Source organism: Podarcis cretensis (genome assembly GCF_951804945.1).
Source record: "Podarcis cretensis genome assembly, chromosome: 6".
Taxonomy (NCBI): Eukaryota; Metazoa; Chordata; class Lepidosauria; order Squamata; family Lacertidae; genus Podarcis; species Podarcis cretensis.
Window position 1 is genome coordinate 99,474,789 of NC_137175.1, and position 27,584 is coordinate 99,502,372.

A 27,584-nucleotide genomic window follows, 5' to 3' on the forward strand; every position below is an offset into this window, starting at 1 on the left:
GGGGCGCCCAAGGGCTCCCTGCACCAGGGCACCCGGGAGGAACATGGCGGCTCAGCTGCCCTGCAGGCCCAGTGCTGCCCAGGGTGATCTGTCCCTCCCGAACCCCCCAGCTACACCACTGCTGTGGCATGGGTCAAATGGCTCACACAAGAGCACAGGACCAAAAGATGGAAGCCCCCATGCACACTCCTTCCTACTTCCCTGGCAGTACTTCCAGAAGCTTCCAGAAGAACAGTTCTGGCAGAGGCAGTGGAGGCTATGCAGGCTGGTGTCGCCTCTCCTGAGGCTGCTTTGGAGGAGGCCATTGAGAAAGATAAAAGGGGGGAAGGGAGGGGACAGTGGCAGGGAGGGGGCAGGCAGGCGAGCGACAGGGTCAGTGGGATGGGGGGTGCCCTGATTTCCCCACCCGAAATGTTAATGGGGTGCAAATCCACTTCCAAAACAGAAAAAAACCACCACTGGTGGTGCACTGGTGTAGGTTAATATAAACTGCATTTGCAAATCAGAATGAACGCTTAATAAACAGCAATACTGTTTAACTTCATGCAAATTTGGTGCAAACAAATCTGGATGAATACTAAATAAACAGGTCATTTGAAAGAGCCTTGGTCTCTGCTGCTATGATTTGCATCCACAGATTAATTTTTGTGACTGAATGCACTAAAAAACCCTTCTTTGATGTCCATGAAACTAGCTCCTAAAGAGTTCAGTAAATCATAGCAGGATTGCTGGTTTATCGTGTTTCACTATTCCTTTACAATCAAGTTGTTTAGATAACCCATTCAAGACTGCAGAACCAGTTTGTTAGCCCAAGCACTGGAAAAAGAAACTATGAGCTGTAAGGTCGGTGAAAAGGTAGTATCCAAAAGCCTTTGGTGCCCTGCTGGTACAATTTTGTCTTCACCCCAAGTTAAAGGGGCTTCTGCTGCAGCTTAGAGCAATTGCTTCTTTCACATCCCTTGTAGCACCAATTTTTGTTTTCAATCTGCTTTCTCCATCCTAGCTGAAGTAAGAGTCTTAGCTTTGCTTTTCCCATTTATAACTGATGAAGGGCATTTGAATCACTTGTGTCATGTAGTCAATCCAGCAGAAGCGGGTCTGCCAAAAGACATCATCATAACCTTCTTTGCCTCTAGTAAAATAGCTATTGTCAAGTTGCTCTGTTTGTCACAGCCTTAAGCAGCTGTTTTTGCGGCAGTAACCCAACATTATTGGAGGGAAAGGATTCAATATTTCTCAGTTTGGCAGCTTACAGCGTTCCTGGCCATATATACACTAAGTGAAGCTGAAGCCTGGGAAAGTCTGATAGCTCTTTGTATATCCTCTTTCAAAGCAGGGGACGGAGATGTGGCAGGCCGGTTCTGCCCATGCACCAGACTCCTTGGGGTGCTTCCAGATGACCTCTTTACTGAGCATTCATTCGGATTTGTTTTCAGGGAGATGGCATTGGCTCAGACCCTCCAAGTGTCCCTATTTTTCAGGGACATCCTTGATTTAGAGGTGCCATCCAGGTTTCTGATTTGATCCCGGAATGTCCCACTTTTTCTTAGGATGTCCCTATTTTCATTGGAGAAATGTTTGAGGCTATGTAATGAATGAGCATTAAGCAGCCAGTGTTGTCAAATTAAATAGCCAATGTGGGGAAGCCAGATGCTGCTGTGTCAGAGAGTCTCCTAATGAGGGATTATTCTGGCCAGTTTTCGTGGAATTCTATCTGCTAGTAAAAGTAAAGGAACCCCTGACCATTAGGTCCAGTCGTGGCCAACTCTGGGGTTGCGGCGCTCATCTCACTTTACTGGCCGAGGGAGCCGGCGTACAGCTTCTGGGTCATGTGGCCAGCATGACTAAGATGGTTCTGGAAAACCAGAGTAGCGCATGGAAATGCCGTTTACCTTCCCACCTATTTATCTACTTGTACTTTGACGTGTTTTCAAAATGCTAGGTTGGCAGGAGCTGGGACCAAACAACGGGAGCTCACCCCGTCACGGGGATTCGAACTGCCAACCTTCTGATCGGCAAGTCCTAGGCTCTATGTTTTAACAGCGCCACCCGCATCCCAGCGCCACCCGCGTCTAGTCACCTTTTATTTCTCTAGTGCAGTAAAACACCAGCACATCCTTGCTCCTTGCTGTCATTCCTCCAATTTTTATTGTCATGAAGTCCTTGCCGTGATGGTGTTTTAGCTAAGCACAGGGGTCCCCTTTCCCTCATAATCTCCTGGTTCTCCACTACTTCACATTGGGTCTCTGTGCCAATTCTTCTTGTTTATTTGTCTGCTCTGCATCTAAACCTGCTTAGGTCCCTGCCCAGTTTCTTTGCATTGCTGCCTTGCCTTTCATTGCCAGTTTCGTTTGGGAGCCTGAAGTGTCACTGAGCTGCCACCACCTGTGTATGTGTAGTGGCCATTTCCTCTTTGGCTCCTGCTTTGAGAGAGATGCAGAAAGGTCTGAATCTGATCCTGCAGCTTGGCTCTCTCTGTGGCTTAAAATGAGCTGGACTAGATTACTAGAGAGGAAAGGGATTTGGGGAGATGGGGAGGGGTCCTCCGAAGCAATAATGCCTCCCTCCAAAGCCCCTTCCTGCCTGACTTCTTATGTGGATGGGGGGAAAGCATAGATCTTTCTCATGAGCTGAATTGATAGTGCCTTCTGAAATCTTGTTTTGTGCATTTGGGTGAAGGGGACTCCCAAAGCAGCTGAGGCAGGGGGTGCCGGGGAGGCGGGTGGTGCCTATGTATCTGATCCATAAAGAATTCACCACAGCAGTAGGATGTTGCGGCTATCTACACATTCCTAATTTGCTCAGAAGTTTGAAACATTAAATCGTGTCCTCCCTAAAAGAGAGCACGTGTTGTGGTGAGACCTGGAGACCAATCCCCTGTGTTGTGGGTGGGTAAGATTGGTCAGCCACCCGATTGGTAGGTCCCTCGATGTTGGGTTCAATCTGGCCAATGGGGCGCAGTCCAAACAGATCGAGGGACCTATATATACCCATGCACATGACCCAGAGCTTCCTCTTTCGGCCCGTGCATTCGGAACACCCGCCCACCTCTCCCTACTTTTAGGGCTTGTGCTATGCCCTACTTTTAGGGACCTTGCTATGCCGTCATGTGTTGTCTGTCATTGGGACAGGGGCACGGCAGGAATTTTCCCCACTTGGCTGATTGACTGGTGCCATTCGGGTTTCGCCTGCCGCACAGCAAATCGTCACCACTTGTAAGGTTGCAGATAGGCTCTGGTTCAGGTGATAGGGATGGGAGAACGCTCTCGCCATCCCTATGTGAAGGGTATTCCGTTAAAGGAATCAAGGGAGTTGGTGGTTTGGTCATCCCCTGGGAGGGGGTTGTGCCCGTGCCTGAGTCCAGGGGGACATTTGGGTGGCGGAGTTAGCCCGTTCCCGGCTTTCCGCTTATCCAGGTGTTCACCCTTGGCTGACCTATGCTAGTGCCCTGGGTCAGCGCTACCTGCAAGGCAGGGAGCTAGTCGAACCAGAGCCTATGCAGCCAGTCACTTTCTGTAATCAATAAAGTTGTGGCCTAAATTCTGACAAAAAAACCAAGCTAAAATTTGAGTCAAGTGTGAATGTATTTAGGGGGGAGGTCTCTGGGTCTGAACACGCAAAAAAAGAAGAAGAGAAGTTTATATATCCCCAAACTCAAAGGTCTATATGTCCCTGGACCCTGAAATAAGCAGTGGGATACCCCATATCACAAGAATAATGGTTGTTGAAAGTTACCATGCTTCCAAAATACTCATCAGTGCACACCACACAGCCTCCACACACACCGTTAGCTGTATTTGGGGTTTTCTTTTCCCCTCTATTCTGTGCTTAAAGTAAGGTTACCAGATGTCCCCATTTCCTGGGGACAGTCCCCGGATTTACAAATCAGTCCCCTGACAAAAGCCACTGAATTTGACTGAAGTTGAAAAGTGTCCCCGGATTCATTGAAAAAAATCTGGTAACCTTAGCTTAAATCCTGCAGTTTTGTGTGTTTCCTCCAATAACTTTTGTACTTGACCAGGAGGAAATGTTCAAGTGGTGATACTGATGTAGAATAGAATGTTCCTGCTTCCATCTGATGAATGTTGGAGAGTATGCCACAGACAAATCAGAATAAATGCTCAATAAATGGGTCATCTAGAAGCACCCAAAGAATCAGGGCCATATACACTTGGTGCCAATCAACATTCTGTGCCCTGGAAATCTAATCTTCCATCAAGAAAATATGAATGCTTTCACTCATATGTATTATATACATCCAGCAAATATGCACTCCTTTGTTTCCTTTTCATAATTTATGCTGAGGAGAGAGAGGAATCCATGCAGGGTGCTGAAGCCTCCTGAGTACCGAGAATCTCGGGTGATGCACTTCCAGGGATCTGCCTGGTGGCAAATGGCAACCAAACAATTTTATATGGCATAATTGTAAATATTTTCAGGTATGAGATAGAGTATATCTTGCCCTCCAAATGCTGTGACTGCCTTTTTTCCAGTCCCCACTCTCAAAAATGTTCAGATCTTTTGTCATGCTATTCTTTCTCCCCAACCCTTTTCCATTGTTGATCCCAATGGCAGCAAAAGTTGAGTCCCAAGGCAGGCATCAGAGATAAGCTGCCTACCAAACTGATATATTTATATAAGTATTGTTTTATTTATTCAGAATGCTTATAGGCTATGCTTCAGCAGTGCACTCAGAACAGCTAAATGTAAGATGATAAAGGCCACAATTTTAAAACAATAAATCATCATGAAAAAACAATAAAATAAGGCACAGCAGAGCCATAGAATGAGATAAAATGCTAGCATAAAACCGGAGTTGGCATCAGGGGTGGCGTCAAGATTGGGCACCTGCCAAGGGATTCAGCAGGATCCCTCACCAACTGACCACCAGTCACTCGCCTCACACATCCCCAGGCCACCAGGTGTGTTTTAGTGATGGGTATGGCTGTGCTTCTGAATGGGAACTGACCCAGACACCTGCCATGTCTACCCAAAATGCAGTCCCCAGCCCAATGTTTGGCTGGTCATTGCATTTTTGGTAATTTAACATGGCGAAGCCACCATAGGTCTGAGCCAAGCCCCACCACCTACTGCTATAAGATAACTGTTGGTGGTGAGGTCAGTGACTGGCTGCAGCAACAGCAGCAAACAACAGGTTGAGAGGGTGTTGGTCTCAGGTTGGGAGCGACTGAAGTTCAGTGTCAGCCCTGCACAAAACCTCAGTCACAAAAAAGATCTGAAAGGTGCTCACTTTAAGCTCCTAAACTGTTCTAAATTGTTCCTTTGAAGCCCCTCATCTGACACCAGGTGTAAGTTGGGTGGGAATGGGCTTCCCGCAAACGGCCTTGTGGGCCTGCAGACCAGAGGTAATCTCTTCTTGGTATAAGCTTTCGTGTGCATGCTGGTATCTGAAGAAGTGTGCATGCACATGAAAGCTTATACCAAGAATAAACTTAGTTGGTCTCTAAGGTGCTACTGGTCAATTTTTATTTTATTTTTTTATATATTTCAACTGTGATCATTAGGTCTGACACTCCTGTGTTGATAGTGTTTTTTGCTAATAAAGAGTTCAACTTGCATGGTGTGATTTACTGCTCGCTCGCTCATGACAGGACCGTTCCCAAGAGAAGCGCACAAGCAGCACATTACAGTAATACAAGGCATCCCCTTCCAACTCCTTGTTTGTAAGTGACTGGATTCTGAGGGAAGGAGAGGAATGGGAGAAGCCTCACACATGGCTTATGGGTAGAAAGGGATAAAGTTGGGGCAAGTGGGCTTAGGCCTACTTCCCACTAGGATGATAACCCTGAGTCTGGGCTATATCACTTCAGATGAAAAGTGAAAGATCACATGACTGCATAAGTATACAAAAACCACACACATAACCCACAATATGTAGAAAATTGATGTGTAGCTGGGCAACTATTCAGTCCTATGAGCCCCCTCTTATGGTCCAAGGTGGCACAGCCCAGGCATACACATTTCCTGTGTATCCACGCGCTCTACGTGGGGCTACCTTTGAAGGTGACCCGGAAACTGCAATTAATCCAGAATGCGGCAGCTAGACTGGTGACTGGGAGTGGCCGCCGGGACCACATAACACCGGTTCTGAGAGATCTGCACTGGCTCCCAGTACGTTTCCGAGCACGATTCAAAGTGTTGGTGCTGACCTTTAAAGCCCTAAACGGCCTCGGTCCTGTATACCTGAAGGAGCATCTCCACCCCCATCGTTCAGCCCGGACACTGAGATCCAGCGCCGAGGGCCTTCTGGCGGTTCCCTCATTGCGAGAAGTGAGGCTACAGGGAACCAGGCAGAGGGCCTTCTCGGTAGTGGCGCCCGACCTGTGGAACGCCCTCCCATCAGATGTCAAAGAGATAAAGAATTATCTGACATTCAGAAGACATCTTAAGGCAGCCCTGTTCAGGGAAGTTTTTAATATGTAATGCTGTATTGTTTTTAACACTGATTGGGAGCCGCCCAGAGTGGCTGGGGAAACTCAGCCAGATGGGCGGGGTATAAATAATAAATTATTATTATTATTATTATTATTATTCCTGCCTCACTGAGGGAAAAATCAGAGACGGCATGTATGTGCCTAAAAGCAACCAGGGGGAGATTAAAACCAGGGTTGCAACAGTGGGGAAATTGTGCTTAATCCTTTCCCTCCACGCCATTTCCTAGATTTAACTGCCTCCCCAAAGAGCTGTTAGCTGCAGATGCCTACCTCTTTCCTACCCATGGAGGTAAAGGTAAAGGTAAAGGGACCCCTGACCATTAGGTCCAGTCGCGGACGACTCTGGGGTTGCGGCGCTCATCTTTCTTTATTGGCTGAGGGAGCTGGCGTACAGCTTCCGAGTCATGTGGCCAGCATGACTATGCCGCTTCTAGCGAAACAGAGCAGCGCACGGAAATGCCATTTACCTTCCCGCCAGAGCGGTACCTATTTATCTACTTGCACTGGTGTGCTTTCAAACTGCTAGGTTGGCAGGAGCAGGGACGAGGAACGGGAGCTCACCCCATCACGGGGATTCGAACTGCCATGGCAAAAAGTAGCAGGTGAGGGGGACTGAAACTGGAGAAATGCCATGAACCCACTGCTCCAATGCCATGGCTCCCATCCCAAACCTTCTTCCCTCACTGGCTGCTTTCAAAGGCAGAATAGATGTTGGAAGAGCTGATCACAGATCTCCCAAACAGCATCTACTTTGGCCCTGAGAACTGGGCTTCAGCTGTCAGGGAGACATGGGTCGGGTGGAGACTGAATTTTATGTGCTGATTCCAAAAGGTAATTTAAAACATATTTTTTTAAAAGTTTAATAAGCAAAATTATTTATACTTGAAGAACTCTGTTGGGTCATGGTGTCTATAGCCTGATTGCTTTGACTCCGTGCCAGCAGGTTGTTAATGCAGAAAGTCGCCCACTGGGAAGCCCAGCTATGATTATGGACTAATATTTTCCCTTTTATGTTTTCCCAGGTCAGGGTTGCATTAAATCAGGAACAAAACAGTGCCCATGTGTTGATACAGGCACTGTGGCAAATGTGATTAAATGGACAATAAAGAGAATTGCATTTCACAAAGGCCAATATTTTAAAAAGCCTCTTTTGAGGCAAGAGGAGCGGGTTATGGAAAATTCCTGCTCAAATGACCACAGAGCTTTCCAAGGGTGGGGAGTTGTTTATCCTCGCAGATGTGATGAGGCCAGCTTCTATGGGATAGCTTTTAATAACACAAGCATTTTTTTGACATTAGGATTGAATGTCATCCAAATATTTTAAAAAATTCTTTAAGAAATAAATTTAAAGTAAAAGGTGATAGATTTACAGTGTGTTATACTCTAAGAGAAAATGTTACAAAAATGCTCTACCGGTGGCACCTCACCCCGGCCAAACTGGCCAAACTGTATAAGAATAGATCTGAAATTTGTTGGAAATGTAAAAAGGGGAGAGGTTCATATATGCATATGTGGTGGGAATGTGAAAAAATTAAAGAGTTTGGGATATTGTATAAAAAAGGTAAAGGGACCCCTGGCCATTAGGTCCAGCCATGACCGACTCTGGGGTTGCGGCACTCATCTTGCTTTATTGGCTGAGGGAGCCGGCGTACAGCTTCTGGGTCATGTGGCCAGCATGACTTAAGCCACTTCTGGCGAACCAGAGCAGCACACGGAAACGCCATTTACCTTCCCACCAGGGCAGTACCTATTTATCTACTTGCACTTTGACGTGCTTTTGAACTACAAGGTTGGCAGGAGCAGGGACTGAACAACGGGAGCTCACCCCGTCGCGGGGATTCGAACCGCCGACCTTCTGATCGGCAAGTCCTGGGCTCTGTGGTTTAACCCACAGTGACACCAATGTCCCTCTGGGATATTGTATACAATGAATTTAAAAAGATATTCAAATTCCCATTCACAAAAAGACTGGATGCCTTTCTATTAGGGATAACGTCAAATGAAATTAAGAAAGAAGTAAGACCACTTTTTATGTACACAACATCTGCTGCCAGGATTCTGGTTGCAATGAATTGGAAGAGTGAAATTACACCTACAAAGTTAGAATGGCAGTTAAAATGACAGAATACATCCAGTTGGCAATAATGACAGGGAGAGTTAGAGGGTACTCAATGCAGAAGGTGAATAAAGAATGGATAGTATTTAAAGAATATCTGAAAACCTATTATGATGGCAAAAACCTCCTAACTCTTGTAATGTACAGATAATAAACCCAATAATATCTCTTTGAATGAAATAAAGGAAACAAAGTATAATAATATGATACTGTGTAAAAATAACAAATGAGATTCTGTTTCTTGAGAATAATCAGAAGTTTAATTTATCCTTCTTGTTTTCATTCTTTATTTTTATTTTCTTCTTTCTTTTTTCTTTCTTTTCCATTGTATTTTTCTTTTTATGTGTAATGTTTGTGCATAAACTGTAATATGGCAATATTGTTGTGTAAATATGTGTTGAATGTTGAATAAAGATTCATTTGCTCGCAAGTGGCTCATAGCTAGGTACAAAATGCGCCTGGTGAATTTTGAATACAGGCTTGGGGGGGAGGCATCAAATGTTGGCCTCACTCCCCCTCCCGTGTGACAAGGCAGGGTGGAGCCCGTGGGCTCTGTGTCAAAGTCCTCTTGCAGCCCACTTGGTATGAGAAGTTGGACCACCCTGGTCTAAATATTCTTAAAATGCCGTATTCGGCAAATAGCAACGTTCTCACCCCTGAATGAAAGAAGAACAGGAGATGACCCTGCAAGCTGCACATGACACATAGTGTGATCCTCAGTTTCCCCCAGCGGCAAAACCTGGATCTCAAATCCAGGTCTTCCCCATCTGAAATGCAGTTTGTAGCAGCAGTGAAGATGATAAATGGAAAAGCTAAAAGTTGTCACCCCTCCACCTTTTTAGTGCATTCCCCTTTGAGAATTGGGGGTGCCCTATTCAAGGAGAGTAGCAAAGCCACATGGGGACAAATGTGTTGATGGGTTTGCTTGAAGAGAAGGGAATGTGAGTGGAACAGAGCAAGCGCAGCGCAGAGGCAGAGCCTGACTTTCAGCTGTTGAGTACAATAACATTAACCTCTTCCCACAGCTTACCAGACTCATGTTGCTGCTGCGGCTGTCAATACATCAATGTCTGTAATGCACCCTCCTTGGGAGAAAAATGGAGCTTGTTGTGAAACATCTGAAAGATCTTAAACTCGCGGGGGGGGGGGTATAACCAAAGAACAGACATTTCTTAAGCTCACAACCTACTGGAAGTCCTCAAGCTGCAGTCATAATCTAGATGCTGCCATTGGAAGGAAGGAAGGAAGGGCAAGGTTGTTCCCTCCAGCTATTTAAATAATAAAAAAACTGAATGGATTAATGAACAGTTTTTGTACTGAACCACCCAAACTCATGAGGCTCAAGCCTAAATCTACCAAAAATTGCTGGGTTATGCCCCACAGCTGATTTCATAATGTTCTGGCAAATTGCATTAAATGTTGCACCTTATTGTAAGACAATGCACAATACCCAGTGGTTTTTTTTTACTAAAAATATGTTTAGGGGTACTTTCATTTTCCTACTCATATTGAAATTTTGAACAAGAAAGCTAAAAGTGAGCAGGGGGTGAGGAAATGGAAATGAATAAAAGCAACCACCACATGCACAGCACACACCCAGCAAGAGTGGGGGGAGGGGCTTAAATAGACATTTTCACAAATCTAACGAAAAACAAAACAAAACAAATGGAATGAAAGCAAATAATTGAAGTCGGTGCCATTTGTTGCAGGCACCAAATAAATGACACAAAAGCCTGCAACTGAACTGAAGGGGAGTGAATGACTCTGAACATTCATGTAAGTTTGCAAATCAAGATTAAAAAATAAATGCAAACTGGAAGGGAAATAGCACAATTAAAACAAATAGATTGAATGCATTGAAGTTTGTTGATGGTACCAAATCAAAGGATCTCTCCAAACTGGAGATGGTAAATGTGATTCAATGTAAGCAAGGGTAAAGTGAGGTGAATGGGGATAAAAAAATTATAAACTGCACACATAACATTTTATAACAGCATCAATGGAGACCAAATATTTCTGAATTTCTATGGAATCAATGCATAGTTTTTGCTCCTGGAAAGCACTTCTTGAGAATCTGGATTTGTTCTGAAAACAAAAGTTCATTGCAGCTTGATTCTGTGTTACCCCACAGTGCATCCATTTGAAAGCACATGAAAACATATATAGGCAACTCTGGCAAAGTGTGTGTCTGTGTGTGCACACATCCACACCAGCCCAATGAAATTGTGGGTGGGTAGAAGATTGCAACTTCTCACACTTCCTTCTTTATTCATCTGGGGCAGGGGCAGGACGAGAAAAATATGATAACCTAACCAAGGGGAGGATTTTCAAATGGGTATCATGTAACCACATCAATTTTTGTGGACAATTTAGATTTAAAGCAGCATGTTGCAGATGAGCAAGAATGATTCTGGATTAATAAAAGGCATTTTTGTACTATAAACAGGTTAGTGTGTATGTGGCCCTAATTTCTCATGGGGTCTGAACTGACCAGGAATGAGACCTTGTGGTCATAGTGGATGGCTCAATTAAGATGCCATGCTAGGGATAATTAAGAAAGGAATTGAAAATTAAGACTGCCAGCCATCATTATGCAAATCTATGATGTGACCACACATCTAAGAACTCTGTACAATTCTGGTCCCCTCACCTCAAAGAGGACATTACAGTGGTGGAAAAGGCTTAGAAGAGGGCAACCGAAATGAAGAAAGGAGCAAAGTGACTCCTCTACAAGAAAAGGTTACAACATAGGGAATTTTCAGAGAGATATTGCTGGAACTCAGGAGCAGACAGTGAAGCTGAATGTTGGAAGATTCAGGAGAGGCAAAAGAAAGCACGTCTCCACACACTGTATAGTGACACTATGGATTTCACTCCCACAAAAGCTAGTGATGGCCACTTTAAAATTCCCTTTAAAAGAGAAATCCAGACTAGGGATTCTTAGGAAAGGAACTGAAAATAAAATGCACCAGGATCATAATGTTGTTACAAATTGTTGCCTCAAAAAGGATATTGTACAGCTAGAAAAAGTGCAGAAAGGGGCGATCAGAACAAGGGGGTGGAGCAGTGCCCCGAGGAGTAAAGGGTCCATTGTTTTGGAAAAGAATGTTTAAGTAGGAGCATGAGAAAGGTGTGTGGAATTACGCAGGGCATGGGGAAAGTGGGCAGAGAGGGGCTTCTCTTCCTCTCATCATCTAAGAGCCAGGAGTCATCCAGCAAAACGGAACGGTGGAAGATTCAGGACAGACAAAAGGAAAGGAATCATAAAATTATAGAACTGCAGATTTGGAAAGGATTTGCTTCTTCCCACCCCACATGGCTAAGCCAATGGCAAGGAATATTTATTCATTATTATTACTTTATTTCAATAATTTATATACTGTGTTACACTATGGTTTCTGAGTGGTATACAAAAGAGCCACAAAGGAGAAAAAATATTATTAATAATTAGAGAGAGAGAGAGAGAGAGAGAGAGAGAGAGAGAGAGAGAGAGAGAGTGTCTTCATCAGATACCTAAAGTTTGGTTTGCAAGACTGTTTTGGCCAAGGCATGGTCACCTGCACTATACCCAAAATCATATATGCAGTCAGCTGTGGGGCAGATAAAGACATAGAGGGGCCAAAAGCAGGTTGCAGGCACCACCAGCCAGCTGATCGGCAACAGATAGTTGGAGTTTGCGCTGTGCCATGTGCTCTGAAGCCCTAACATCAGCTGGTTGTCAGGGCATGATTATTGGGGCTTCCATCCACACAGTGGATCTGAAAATGGGTACCTTGACAAAATTGTGATGACAGGTAGGACCCGCCCCCCGATCTGCCAGACCTTACCCATAGGCTGGAGGAAATAACCCAGGTCAGTTTCCCCCACTCCCGGCCTCAATATGGCATTAGCTAGCACAAGATGGTTGCCATAGAAGTGGCCAACAAATTGAACAGCTTCAGAAAGGGACTGGACATATTCAATTGTATTTATTTATTCAGTTTCTATACCACCCTTCATCTGAGGAACACAAGGCGGTTTACAATCTAAAACCACAAAAATATATAAATTACTAACAAACAAAAACAATGCCCCCACCCCAGTTTAAAATTGCTTAATTATGGGAGAAGAGGGATGTTTTTGCCTGGTGCCTAAATATATGCAATGAAGGCGCCAGAGGAGTCTCTCTGGGGAGAGCATTCCACAAAAGGGGAGCCACTCTAGAAAAGGGCTGTTCTTGGGTTGCCACCCTCCAGACCCCTCATGGAGGAGGCACATGAAGAAGAGCCTCAGATGATGACTGCAGCTTGTATGGGGAGAGGTGGTCCTTGAGGTATTGCAGTCCTGAACCATTTAAAGCTTTATAGGTCAACACCAGCACTTCCATGTAGTAGAAGACTATTGATGGCTGTCAGTCATGTTGGCTATATTACCTCCAGTATCAGATGCAGTATGCAGATACCTCAAGCAGGAGAGCAATACTGTACTCATCCCCTGCATGCAGGATGCTGGGCAAGACGGGCTCCTCTAATACTCTTACGTAATAGATGAAGTGTTTGTCTCCCATTTACTTTATCTCAGGGAATTCACTGACAGTCATGGAGAACTCAGGCGCCCAGCATAGTCCCATCTCTTCATGGGCAAAAGACGCCTTTGGGCTCCATTTCTTGATTACACTACAGTATTTGGATGTGAACTGCCCGTTACCGAGAGAGGGTTGTACTTGTTGTCATTGTTGTTTTCAGAGAGCAGGAGTCTTGATTATGAGGGTGAACAGGATTGCTCAATTGCTTTCTGGTAACTTTAACAGTTGCAACACGAATACTGGAAATTCAGCCAGTGAAGCTTTTCTCAGCATGAAGATGGAAGTGGTGGGGAAAATTTACCTTGCTGAATTCCTGCTTGTCACTCACTCTTAAAGATACAAGAACGCTGTAATTCAAAATTAGCAACCCTGCATGTGAGGCAGCCATAAAATTAGGAACAGATGCAGCATATTTGGTGGCCAGTGTCTTCCCTGCCACTGATCTGGGGGAGAATGTGTCTGTCTTGGTTCTTTCGGCTATGGATATCCATGCAACATTTGCCAGTCACCTATGATCTAAGGCACTAAAGAAGCAGCCTGCTCAGTGATTTAGCCTCGCCAGCACCTTCCAGTCAGTCTTGTACGTCCTTTTATCTGCAAGCTGTCACTGTCCCTTGGTGAACTGCCACTGATTCTGCAGCCCACTTGCCTTTCATTCAAAAATTAAAAAAAAAGAGAAATGAGGGAAGAGAAGCCAAATCTATGCTGCTGCTGCTGCTGCTGCTGCTAATCACTCCCATTTATCGCAGCAGCAGCAGCAGCAGCAGCAGCCAGGCAGGGGAAAAACAATCTGTCTGTAACTTGTAGAGCTCACTGTCATTCTTGGGGTTTTTTAGTACTGTGTTAATCCTACTCCTCTTTTTTTTTTTTAGCTATTTTTTGAAAACCTGCGGTTCACCTATCACCACAGAGACTTCCCAGAAAAGCAGTATGATTTGGGGCCGTGTATGCTATCATGAAGAAGAAGTGTGAGAGGGTTTGTGCATGAGCAGGACTGTCCTTGGCAAATGAGCATCTCTCTCTCTCTCTCTCTCTCTCTCTCTCTCTCTCTCTCTCTCCTTCAGTCATCCTGGAGAGGCTACACACCAATTAACATACTGAGAGGAAATCCACTAAAGTGATCGTAATGGAGGGTGACAGTTGAAGAAGGCCCATGCACCCCTCCCTTACTGTTATGTACTGGGTTGAATAGGATCCAAACTGCAGCAGTCTGATTGGCCCTAGAACAATAGGATCCAAAAGGCAGCAGCCTGATTGGTCCTAGAACAATAGGATTCAGAATGCAGCAGTCTGATTGGTCCTAGAACAATGCAGCAGTATGATTGGTTGGCAGGAACTACCCAATCATGCTCCAGATAGAAGTGAATCCACAACCTGATTGGCTTACAGTAGAATTCCGGAATTAGCCAATCATGTTCAGCCCATTGTGTAAATAATGTATATAAAGCAGATACCTTGAGGGGACTTTCATTCATTCCTCCTCACCACTATGAGCTGAATAAAGAGCATGAAATCACCTTGCGACTCTGAGTATATTTCACTGGCGACGAAGGTGGGATCCCGCTGAGCTGACTGCCACACACAGCACCGCAGCACCGCCACCTGCCGCACCGCTGCCTCGCACCGTGTATCCAGGCTTCAGCTCCGGGACACAAGGAACTCAGAATGGCAACCGACAGCAGCTTCTCACCGTTCAACCCAGCATCCGGAGACTGGGAAGCGTACGCCTCCCGTTTCACCTTCCTCCTAGAAGCCAAAGGGGTCACCGATGAAGAAGACGCCAAGAAGAGGGCAATATTCTTCAGCGTTTGCGGAGAGGAGACATTTGAAATTGCCCGGGCTCTCCTTGCGCCTGAAGACGTTGCTACTGTTCCATACAAAACAATAATGGAACAGCTGAAGGGGCACTTTTCGCCACAGCCCTCAGTGGTGGCTCGTCGAAATGCCTTCTATGCAAAGCGGCAAGCCCCTGGGGAAACCATAACTGGGTTTGTGACCTCTCTCCGCCAAGCCGCCCGGTTCTGCAACTTCTCAGAGCTGGAGAACATGCTTCGTGACCGCCTCGTCGGTGGCCTGAGGGATGAGAAGCTGCAACGACGCCTCTACGCTAAGAAGGACCTAACGTTCCAGGTCGCTCTGGAGGAGGCCCTGGCAACGGAAGCTGCCGAGAGGTCGACGCAAGAGGCACGGCCGAGCCAGCCATCCCAACCGAGGGTCCACCATGAAGACCTCACCGACGACTCAGGATCCAACAGGGAGGAGGTGCACCGAGTACAGCAGCGCACTCAAGCAGCCCACATACCACAGCTGCCTCGACGAGAAGGAGGGAACTGCGCAAGTTGCGGAGAAAGTCACGAGAGGAGGACCTGCCGTTTCCGCAACGCAGAGTGCAGGCAGTGCAGAAAATCGGGACACATCGCCCGGGTGTGTCGGGCTCGGCCCACCCGACGCCAGGCATCAGATGACCAATCCAAGAGCCCCAGGTCCCGGGGCCCAACGCACCAAGGCAACTCGACGGAGCTCACGGACTTCCAGGTATACCAGTTGCCCCACCCCAACGTAGAGAAAATTTATGTTGACGTACAGATAGAGGGGGCCCCATGCCGCATGGAGCTTGACACGGGTTCAACTCTATCCATAATCTCGGCAAGGACCTTAAGGAAACTGTGTCCTACTGGGGGTCCCAAACTCAGGCCGGCCCCATTCACCCTCCGGGACTTCCAGAAACGTAAGGTCCCCACAATGGGGGTGGGGACCTTCAGGGTGCAATACCGAGGGCGGACGCGGCAACTGGAATTGCTGGTGGTCAAGGGCCCCTACATTAGCTTACTGGGATTGGCATGGTTTGGACCACTGGGGCTAGCCGTCACCGGGGTGAACCACACTAGCTTACAAGTGGACGTGGACACCATATGCAAGGAATTTCCGGGGGTTTTTGATGGGAAATTGGGACAGTATACGGGCCCCCCAATTGCTCTACAGCTTGACCCCGCAGTACGACCGGTCAGGCTCAAGGCCCGCCGGGTCCCGTTTGCCCTGAAACCCCGTATAGACGAGGAATTGGACCGGCTTGTGGAGCAAGGAGTGCTGGAGCCGGTGCCTAATGCCCCCTGGGAAACCCCAATTGTCACACCCGTCAAGCCTAATGGTTCGGTCCGCATCTGCGCAGACTACAAATGTACCATAAACAAGGCCCTTACGGCCCATGCATACCCAGTGCCAGTGGTCAGCCATGTTCTTGCCACCCTGGCTGGGTCGAAAATTTTTGGCAAGCTGGACTTGGCCCAAGCATATCAACAGCTGCCAGTAGATGAGGCCACAGCAGAGGCACAGACGATTGTGACGCACAGAGGAGCATTCAGGGTAAAGCGGCTGCAATTCGGTATCAGCGTGGCACCAGGCATATTCCAGAATCTAATGGACTCTCTACTTAAAGGGATTCCTGGCGTCACCCCCTTCTTCGATGATGTGTTGATTGCCGGGCCCACACCAGAGGAGTTTGAGGACCGCCTCCGCACCGTTCTGCACCGTTTCCAGACGGCGGGTCTCAAGGTGAAGCGGGAAAAATGTCTACTAGGAGTGCCTCAGGTGGACTTTCTTGGATTTATGGTGGACGCAGAAGGAGTCCACCCGACTGGGGACAAGGTACGGGCCATTTGTGATGCCCCAGCGCCCAAGAACAAGACTGAACTTCAGGCCTTCTTGGGACTATTGAACTTTTACCATTCCTTCCTTCCCCACAAGGCGGCGGTAGCGGAGCCCCTACACAGACTCCTGGACAAGCGGGCCCCTTGGGTGTGGGGCCAGCGCCAGGAGGCCGCATTCCAGGCAGTCAAGGACTTGCTTGTCTCAAACTCGGTCTTGGCACACTTCGACGAGAGGCTGCCGGTGGTGCTAGCATGCGACGCCTCGCCCTATGGAATTGGCGCTGTCCTGGGACACCAACTCCCGGATGGAAGAGAGGTACCAGTGGCATACTTTTCCCAGACACTCAACGCAACCGAGCGGAACTACTCGCAAATCGACAAGGAGGGTCTGGCAATCGTGAAGGGAGTAAAAAAATTCCATGATTTCTTGTACGGGCGGCCCTTCACCGTGGTGACTGACCACAAGCCGTTGCTTGGCTTGTTTGCCCCTGAAAAGCAGACCCCCCAAGTGCTGTCTCCTCGCGTCCTCAGGTGGTCAATTTTCCTTGCCAGCTACCAGTATGCACTGATTCACCGTCCGGGGAAGGCGATGGGCCATGCGGACGCCCTCAGCAGGCTACCACTACCGGAAACAGGCCCCGACCCAGCACCTGCACAAGAGGTTATGAGCCTGGAGCTGCTTCCTGACCGCCCCATTCAGGCACAAGAAGTTGCACACCATTCCAAGAAAGATAGGGTCATCTCCCGGGTCCTGGACTGGGTGTGGAGGGGATGGCCCAGCAGCAGCCCCGGGCCAGAATTCGCCGGCTACACAACCCGCAAACATGAACTGTCGGCCCACAAGGGGTGCCTGTTATGGGGAAGCAGGGTCGTTGTTCCCCAGCCCCTCCGCAAAAGGGTCCTCACAGCCCTACACGAGACACACCCAGGGGTAGTAAGAATGAAGGCCCTTGCCAGGAGTTATGTGTGGTGGCCGGGGATCGACGGAGAGATAGAGGCCTGGGTCAAACACTGCCAGGCCTGCCAAGAATCCTGCCCAGATCCCCCAAGGGCCCCAGTCCAGTCCTGGGAGTCCGCCCGAGCACCATGGTCACGCCTGCATGTGGACTTCGCTGGCCCCTTTCAGGGGAAAACATTCTTCATAGTGGTGGACTCCTACACCAAATGGCTGGAAGTCGCACTGGTACCGTCCACTTCTACGTCCGCAGCCATCCGGGTACTACGCAGGCTGTTTGCAACCCACGGGCTCCCTGACACTCTCGTCTCAGACAACGGGACTGCATTTACGTCAGGAGAATTCCAAACCTTCACAACGCAGAACGCCATCCGCCACATCCGTTCGGCGCCATTCCACCCTGCCACCAATGGCCAAGCAGAACGCATGGTGCGGACCACCAAGGACACCCTTCGCCGTATGACACAAGGGGATTGGGAGTACCGCCTTGCCACATTCCTTCTAGCACAGCACAGCACCCCCAGCTCAACGACTGGCCGGAGCCCCGCTGAACTACTAATGGGTCGGCGCCTTGCAATCAGATTGGACCGCCTTCACCCCGATAGAGCTCAGGATGAGGCAGTGGTGGGGGAAGGCAAGAACCCCCGGACCTTCGAGGCTCAGGACCCAGTGTACGCAAAGAATTTTGGGGCAGGCCCAGCATGGGTACCCGCCACAGTCACCAGGGTCACTGGCCCCGTGTCGTATGAGGTGCTAACGGATGGGGGGCAATGCTGGCGCCGCCACTGCGACCAGATACGGCGACGATTCCCAGGAGAAAACCAGGAGGAGGAAAGGGCAGAGGAGTCCCAAGGGAACAGAGGGGCAGTGAGGCCCATAGAGCACGAGGGGCCAGCAGGAGAGGCAGAATCAGTAAATACAGAGAGGACCTGCGAGGCCGAAAGGACACCGGAACCAGAACCACGACTGAGTGAGCTGGTTGCGCCAGACCAAACAGCCCCATCACAGCCAGCATCCTTGGAACACGAGCCAGAACCTGAACCCCGGACCAGGGAACACCCCAGGCCGCAACGCACACGTAGGCCGCCAGCGTACCTTGAGGACTATGAATGCGACCTCCCGGGCAGGACTGGAACTTAGAGGGGAGGGGTGTTATGTACTGGGTTGAATAGGATCCAAACTGCAGCAGTCTGATTGGCCCTAGAACAATAGGATCCAAAAGGCAGCAGCCTGATTGGTCCTAGAACAATAGGATTCAGAATGCAGCAGTCTGATTGGTCCTAGAACAATGCAGCAGTATGATTGGTTGGCAGGAACTACCCAATCATGCTCCAGATAGAAGTGAATCCACAACCTGATTGGCTTACAGTAGAATTCCGGAATTAGCCAATCATGTTCAGCCCATTGTGTAAATAATGTATATAAAGCAGATACCTTGAGGGGACTTTCATTCATTCCTCCTCACCACTATGAGCTGAATAAAGAGCATGAAATCACCTTGCGACTCTGAGTATATTTCACTTACCCACCCATTCAGGCCTACTGCCCCACAGAAATTGGTGAGAGGCCAACATCCCCAAATGCCACCGCTGAGGAGATTACATTTGACCCAGAGGTCTGCCGCCCTGTTGCAAAGGCCGCCACACCAGGCAGCTTCCTTGTCACAACCGCAAGCACCCACCTCCTACCTGTCTCTTAGCGGTCCGCACTGCAGAGGCTGCTTGGGTTGGGCTGGCGCTGGGTGGGCACAGCTCACTGAGGCCCTGGACGACAGAGACTGCGGCCTCCCGGTACATCGGAGAGCTTGAAGGGTGGTGAGCCTGACCACTGCTCTGTCTACGGCAGCCTCGGGAGCATGCTGCTGAGTTTGGCTTCTTAGCTCTGCGGCTCCTGAAGAAGAGCTGGTGGAAAAGGAGGGAGGTGGGGGGACGAAAGAAAGAGAGCAGGGAGAGGCGACAGAGTGAGGATGCTCCCTCAGATGTGTGCACGGAGAATTGAAATGCACAAGAGGACTGGGCAGGATAGCACAGGCTCACAGCCTGACTCGTTCTCATTATTCCAACAGACTGACTCCCGCCTGCCTGAGGCTCACTCCCGCAAAATTCAGCCATTTCAAGTGCACAATGTTTAGAAGAGGGAGGGTAGGTTCATCCCAGAAGGATCACTGAATTGCATGCAGGGTGTGGGGGTGAGTTGGAGGGTTTCACCTTGCTGTTTGCTGGGGTTTCAAGTCCAGCTTTGCCAGAAAAGCAAAAAGGTACATAAGCAAACAGAGATGCTTTGATTTATGTTTCTAGGCTGGCTGTTCCATGGCTGCTGGATTATCCCTTTGTGTGAGCAGGAGGAGGAATTCACACCGTGCTTCTCCTCAGAACAGCCGGGAGAATAATCTGGGCTGCATGGATGCTCCAGACCAGAGCGTGCTGTCAGCACCGGCCTCAGGCATCTAATTAAACAGTGTTTCATAGGAATCTGGCCTTATATTGAAGCAGAATATTGTCTATATGACCCAGATTTGTCTGTTTCAGCTAGCAGCTCCAAGGTTTCAAACAGGGGTCCACCTAGCCCAGTGGTTCTCAAACCATTTTCTCTTCACCACACTTTCAGAATAAAAATTTGCTTGCACCAAAAATTTAATTGATAAAATATACATTGGAAAACAAAAAAGAAATGATCCTAGCAGTGCTTGATTTATAACACGGAACACAACTACTTTATAATATGATCATGGGGCATCCAGAAAGTAGAAAACAATGCAGCTACATAAAAACATGCATCATTCCCAAAATATAAATGAGCCTCTAACATTCAGTGAGGGGGGTAGTATTTGATCCCCTGCTAAATTTGCCCGTTTGCCCTCTGACGAAGAAATGACCAATCCATAATTTTAATGGTAGGTTTACTGTAGCTGTGAGAAACAGAATAACAACAGGGAAAACCCCCAGAAGACAAAAGTCAGAGATTGATGTGCATTATAATGAGTGAAATAAGTATTTGATCCCTTTGCAAAAGATGACTTAGTACTTGGTGGCAAAACCCTTGTTGGCAATGACAGAGGTCTGACGTTTCTGGTAGGTGGCCACCAGGTTTGCACACATCTCAGGACGTATTTTGTCCTAATTCTCTTTGGAGATCCTCTCCAAGTCAGTAAGATTTCGAGGCTGATGTGTAGCTGCTCGAACCTTCAGCTCCCTCCAACGATTTTCGATGGAATTAAGGTCTGGAAACTGGCTAGGCCACTCCAGGACCTTAGTGTGCTTCTTCTTGAGCCACTCCTTTGTTGCCTTGGCCATGTGTTTTGGGTCATTGTCATGCTGGAATACCCATCCTCGACCCATTTTCAATGCCCTGGCTGAGGGAAGGAGGTGCTCACCCAAGATTTGACGATACATGGTCCCGTCCATCGTCCCTTCAATGCGGTGAAGGTGTCCTGTCCCCTTAGCAGAAAAACACCCCCAAAGCATAATATGTCCCCCTCCATGTTTGACGGTGGGGATGATGTTCTTGGGGTCGTAGGCAGCATTCCTCCTCCTCCAAACACGGCGAGTTGAGTGGATGCCAAAGAGCTCGATTTTGGTCTCATCTGACCACAACACTTTCACCCACTTCTCCTCTGGGTCATTCAGATGTGCATTGGCAAACTGCAGACGGGTCTGTACATGTGCTGTCTTGAGCAAGGGGACCTTGCGGGCTCTGCAAGATCTCAGTCCTTCACGGTGTAGAGTGTTACCAACTGTTTTCAGGGTGACTATGGTCCCGGCTGCCCTGAGATCATTGACAAGCCCCCCCCCCGGGTAGTTCTGGGCTGCTTCATCACCGTTCTCATGATCATTGCAACTCCACGAGATGAGATCTTGCATGGAGCCCCAGACCAAGGGAGGTTGACAGTTATTTTGTGTTTCTTCCATTTGAAAATTATTTCACCAACTGTTGTCACCTTCTCACCAAGCTGCTTGGCAATAGTCTTGTAGCCCAGTCTTGTAGCCCAATAGTCTTGTAGCCTTGGGCAGGTCTACAATCTTGTCCCTGACATCCTTGGACAGCTCTTTGGTCTTGGTGGCTACTTTGGAATCTGCTGGATTGATTGCTTCTGTCGACAGGTGTCTTTTGTACAGGTACTGCAATGAGCTGGGATTGCAGGTAAGACCTCTCCCTTACAGCAGGTGCTTCTAATCTCAGCTCCTTACATACAGTGAAGATACCAGGTAGCCTGACATCTGGCTGGTTGATAGGGGATCAAATACTTATTTCACTCATTATAATGCACATCAATCTCTGACTTTTGTCTTCTGGATTTCTGGGGGTTTTCCTGTTGTTATTCTGTCTCTCACAGCTACAATAAACCTACCATTACAATTATGGACTGGTCATTTCTTCATCAGAGGGCAAACGGGCAAATTGAAAACTTGTACTTTGCTTCAAACTTGACCATGATGTGCAGTAAATTGTATTTGTAAGCTCACCAAGAGTTGAAGGAGCATCATGCAATTCTTGGCTGATAGCCATGTCATCAAAGATCACTGCACCATTTTCTGCAGCTTGGTCAACAAGGTCATCTTTTATTTGGACATAAGATCAAGAGGATACAATGTGTTGCTTTTTGCCAGAGGGCTGCCAGTATCAGCGGTGTTGCATGCAGTCCAAAGAACAAGATTTTATGTTCAAGTTTAAATTTGATCAGCTGCATCAATAGTTTGTTTTAAAATACAGTGGTACCTCAGGTTAAGTACTTAATTTGTTCTGGAGGTCTGCTCTTAACCTGAAACTCTTCTTAACCTGAAGCACCACTTTAGCTAATGGGGCCTCCTGCTGCCGCTGAACTGCCGCTGCGCGATTTCTGTTCTAATCCTGAAGCAAAGTTTTTAACCCAAGGTACTATTTCTGGGTTAGCAGAGTCTGTAACCTGAAGCGTATGTAACCCGAGGTACCACTGTACTGTAAATAGTAGATGTCTGTATTGTTGATGCTTCAATTACTAGAAGGTAATGGCTATAGATTTCTTTTAAAGACTCTATTTAGTTTGTTAGACCACTAAACCAGGAAGTGCACATAAGCAGTCATGATAGCTTATATGTCAGTTCAGTTCTTAGTGTTTAGGCTGGGAGCCTCATGAAATTCCAGGACAAAGAGCCATGTGGGCAGTTAGGGAAGTCCACTCCCCCCTCTTGGTGAGGCGGCATTGCGGGACAGCAGAGGCTTCACTGGGGCTCCGACGAGGGAACTTGAACTTCAGTACCCTTCCTGACAGGCGTTGGGGGGCATAAGCCCCCACTGGCTATCAGGAACTGGATCCTAGCCTGCACCCTGCTTTGGCAAATGAGGATGCAGGCTGGGAGTTGGGCTGTGCCAGGGGGCAGAGCCAACGGAGCAGGTAGGCTTCCCTTGGATCTGCCCCTTGCCCCATTTAAGAGCCCACCCTCAGTTTAAGCTAATAGTCAGTGACTTTGCTGTGGCTACGGTGGTCACTGTTCTTGATGGGGCCGGGTAGGAATTTGTCCACTGGGCTAACTGGCTCTCACCCGGTGGTTTTGCCTACCTCATAGCAATTGTCACAACTGGTTGGGCATTGGGGTAATCCTTTGTTTTGGATGGACAGGAGGTTGTAGTCTCCAGCCACCCCTCCAAACGCTGGGGTATCCCATTAAAGGGATCCAGGGGAAGTGGCTATGTCTGTGTGCCCAGGCGTGCCCAGGGCCAAAGGCACTCCCCCAAACGGTGGTCCCTGTGGGAGCATCCTATTTGATGTAAGTCTCAGGAACCCCCGCCTGGATTGACCTATGCATAACTTCCGGTGGGCGGGCCAGAAATATTTAGATTGCCCCACGCCAAAGCCAAACCTCTTGTATTCAATAAAGTTGTGGTCTGTTTTGACCCAAAACCCAGTCTTATTGGTCTCTTGTTTATATGGGTTGGGGTAAGGGAAACCCAATGCCTAGTTCTGCAAGCACTGGAACTTCTGGAGTCTCTCACATATTATCCAAAATACTGTTGCATTTGTTCCCCATCTGCTCTGAACATGGTTGAAATGGAACATGCCTATACTTGGAAGGAGCTGTGTTGATAAATGGGATTAATATTTTCTCCTTGGAATTTTACTGCAGAATAGAGGCGGGTGTTTTTATTGAATAGTATACGATGGGTGGGTTTCAAAAGAGACCCTCTCTATGCTGTGAATAATTGCATTGTTCAATTAAATCTGCAAATTGTGGGTCTCTTCCTTTCGTTTTGAGCTCTTGTCCCAAAGTGGACAAGCACTGTGGAAGTTACAGCCTTCAGCTTAGGCTCTGTGGGGACATTGGGGATATGATTCCACCCAGAAAAAGCAGCATCCAGAGTGATGCAACTTAAATCACTTTCTACAAACACTTTGCTTGTTCACCTGACAAGCTATTGGTCCCATTCTTCTTAAACACCATCCTGTCTGCCCAGCTCAGCTTTTTCAAAGACACCTTTTCCTGTGAGAGTGAGAACTTTGTGAGTGAGAGTTTGTCAGTTTATTTTGTGTGAAGACATAAACTTAGAGCAAGATGTTAATTTAGGAAGATTTATTTTAAAATGCTCATGATGCTTATGTAACTGCGAAAAGTCGCAGCAAATTCTATAGCAACATGAAGATAGAAATACGTGTCTCTCCCTGTGTTTTCTTTGGTGCAGGGCGGGGGAATACTTTGAGCCTGCAATCCAGAACCTACCCGTACTTAACTAGGAGTAAGGCTAATTGAACTTTGAATAGAAGTGCATAAGTTCACACTGTGATTCACTCTGGGTTTGTACAAGCGAAGCTGTGTCTGTTCTGCAATTCTGCACAAGCACATAAAGCAGAGAGTTTATGCATCCTGAGAACCTCAACTTTCATCTACTTTTTTAAAAAATACATTTCCAGCCTCCTTGGACATGGGAGAGAATGCTATCACTAACTGAATTCCAAGTAGGACTGGGGAAATACCATTCAGTGATACCCGACCAGCCAAGCGCTATTGTCCTGGGAGTCCGAGCTCCTTCACAGGTGTTTCAGTTGTTCTGATTCCTGGACACCAATACAATTTATAGGGTTTCTATCATCTTATCAGGACGCAGGTGGCGCTGTGGGTTAAAGCCTCAGCGCCTAGGGCTTGCCGATCGAAAGGTCGGTGGTTCGAATCCCTGCGGCGGGGTGCGCTCCCGCTGCTCGGTCCCAGCGCCTGCCAACCTAGCAGTTCGAAAGCACCTCCGGGTGCAAGTAGATAAATAGGGACCGCTTACCAGCGGGAAGGTAAACGGCGTTTCCGTGTGCGGCTCTGGCTCGCCAGAGCAGCGATGTCACGCTGGCCACGTGACCCGGAAGTGTCTCCGGACAGCGCTGGCCCCTGGCCTCTTAAGTGAGATGGGCGCACAACCCCAGAGTCTGTCAAGACTGGCCCGTATGGGCAGGGGTACCTTTACCATTACCTTTTTATCATCTTATCAGCTAGGGCTGCATCCCAGCTGTTTAGGCTGGAGCAGCTGGAAGTGAAATCACCCCTGGTCAGATGGATTGCCCCCTTGCTCACCGAAACAAGCTGGCAATGTTTTGTGAGGAATTGGTTCTAACTTTTTATTTCTGTAACACCCAGCTAGCCTTCTGTGATCTTTCACTCTCGTGCAAATTCACCTTCTATATAAACTCTTTTGTTTGATTAAAACAAAGCTGTAATTATCACTTTACGGACTTGGTGGCTTTCAGCTGGCTGGTGAATTCAAAGCAGTTGGCTGTAAACCAGAGCTCCCCACATGTTTCATACCCAGGACACAGATTTATTTCCCCCTGAATCAAAATTGGAGGCATCTTTCCCTACACTCTGCAATATATCCCACTTAATAAGTATCTCAGGACTCCCCAGACAGCCTGTTTATTGAGCGTACATCCTGATTTGCTTGCACAAAGTTTAGGCAATGGCTCATCTTTACTGAGTGTTTGTTCCAGTTTGTTTGTGGAGAGGTTACATGACAATCAGCATTTCTCCTGGTTTCATCCTGATTTGCTTGCATGAGTGTTAAATGACCTCCCATCAGTCAATTGTTTATCCCACACTTTTTGGTGAATTTCTCTTTCATTATCCTAGCTGCAAGAAGTCCATTTTTTAATTTGTTGTGTTTGAGTGCTTGAATCCACTGTAATTGTACAAACCTACATCCCTGGTATGTGATTGATTCCCTCCCACAAAATGCTGCTGTTCTGGAGGTGACTCTGCTCTCCTCTTTGACCTGTCAGTCATGGCTCAGGGATAGGTCTGGATGGCGAAGGGGGCTTGCAGTGATTTTTAGGAAGTCACTAGCTTACACCAGGCATTCTGTTGAGAAAACCCAGTTCTCTGAGTGCATGTTCTGGAAGTTGGGCAATAGGGGCAGTACAGGATTCCTTTTGGTGTACCGACCTCCCCGCTGCACCAAGGATTCCCTGCCCGAGCTGCTTCAGGTCATGGCAGATGTTCTCCTGGAGACACCTAGTTTGGTTGTCCTAGGGGATTTTAACATCCATGCTGAGACGACCTTACAAGGGGCAGCTTGGGACTTTGTGGAAAGCATGGCCTCCACAGGGCTATTCCTGAATAAGTTTGGCCCAACTCATGGTTATGAACATGCCTTAGACCTGGTGTTCACCTCTATGGATGTGGGTGATCTGACAATCAATTATCCTTAATATACTACATTTTTATATCTTACTTTCACTAATATATGCACTTTTGCGAACCCTGGTTAAAGAACTGCATCACAAAATTTGGGTCAGTGTGAATTTCCAAGGATTAACTGTGTTTTGGTTTGCCTAGCTTTTTGAAAAGGGTGGATTTGATAGAAGCACATTTAGTTGTGAATTTATTCCCCATCAATACATACAAACACATGCCAGAGATCAAATGTTGAGAAAACCTCTCCAGTATTTGGAGAAGAGAATGGCAGCAAAACTTGTTTTACTGTTTCATCCACTGATGTTTATTTTTATCTTTATCTTAAATCATGAAGATGCAAACTTACAAGAAGCTTTTCTCAAGAGGCAAAGGCCCTGAAAACATTGCCAAGGGTATTTTCCTGAAAAGCTCTATAATGAGAAGGCATTTTGCCCAGAAGACAGTTCCTAGAATTTGCAGCAGAAAATCTGTTATTAAGGGAAATCTTCCATGGAGGCATTTATCGTAAGTACCATAATTTACTACAGTGGTACCTCTGGTTAAGAACTTAATTCGTTCTGGAGGTCCGTTCTTAACCTGAAACTGTTCTTAACCTGAGGTACCACTTTAGCTAATGGGGCCTCCCACTGCTGCCACTGCGCCGCCGGAGCACGATTTCTGTTCTCATCCTGAAGCAAAGTTCTTAACCCGAGGTACTATTTCTGGGTTAGCGGAGTCTGTAACCTGAAGCATCTGTAACCTGAAGCGTCTGTAACCTGAAGCGTCTGTAACCCGAGGTACCACTGTATATGAAACCGGGTTTTCAATTTTGTACTGTAGTTGAAATTTGAAATTTGTACTGTAGTTGAAATTTGAAAGATGTTTGAAGCCTGACAAGACAGAAGTACTGTTTTTGGGGGACAGGGGGCGGGTGGGTATAGAGGACTCCCTGGTCTTGAATGGGGTAACTGTGCCTCTGAAGGACCAGGTGCGCAGCCTGGGAGTCATTCTGGACTCACAGCTGTCCATGGAGGCACAGGTCAATTCTGTGTCCAGAACAGCTGTTTACCAGCTTCATTTGGTACGCAGGATGAGACCCCAGCCGCCCCCAGCTTGCCTTGCCAGAGTGGTGCATGCTCTGGTTATCTCCCGCTTGGACTCCTGCCATGCGCTCTACATGGGGCTACCTTGGAAATTGACCCGGAAACGGACTTCCGGGTTGG

General features: G+C 47.5%; 1 protein-coding gene across 6 annotated transcripts in view; it reads right to left on the reverse strand.

The window, feature by feature from the left end:
- RGS8 (regulator of G protein signaling 8) overlaps nt 1–27,584 on the reverse strand; it is a 92,824-nt gene that overhangs the window by 31,389 nt on the left and 33,851 nt on the right. The window contains exon 1 of one of the 6 annotated variants that reach the window (XM_079981676.1): nt 19,426–19,834. The exons of 3 other annotated variants lie outside the window; for them this stretch is intronic. In XM_079981676.1, the coding sequence (XP_079837802.1) occupies nt 19,426–19,791 (366 nt within the window). In that variant the 5' untranslated portion in view covers nt 19,792–19,834. Of the gene's footprint in view, nt 1–19,425; nt 19,835–27,584 lie in introns of those variants that run through there. 2 more of the 6 variants (XM_079981675.1, XM_079981682.1) reach the window with 2 other exon arrangements.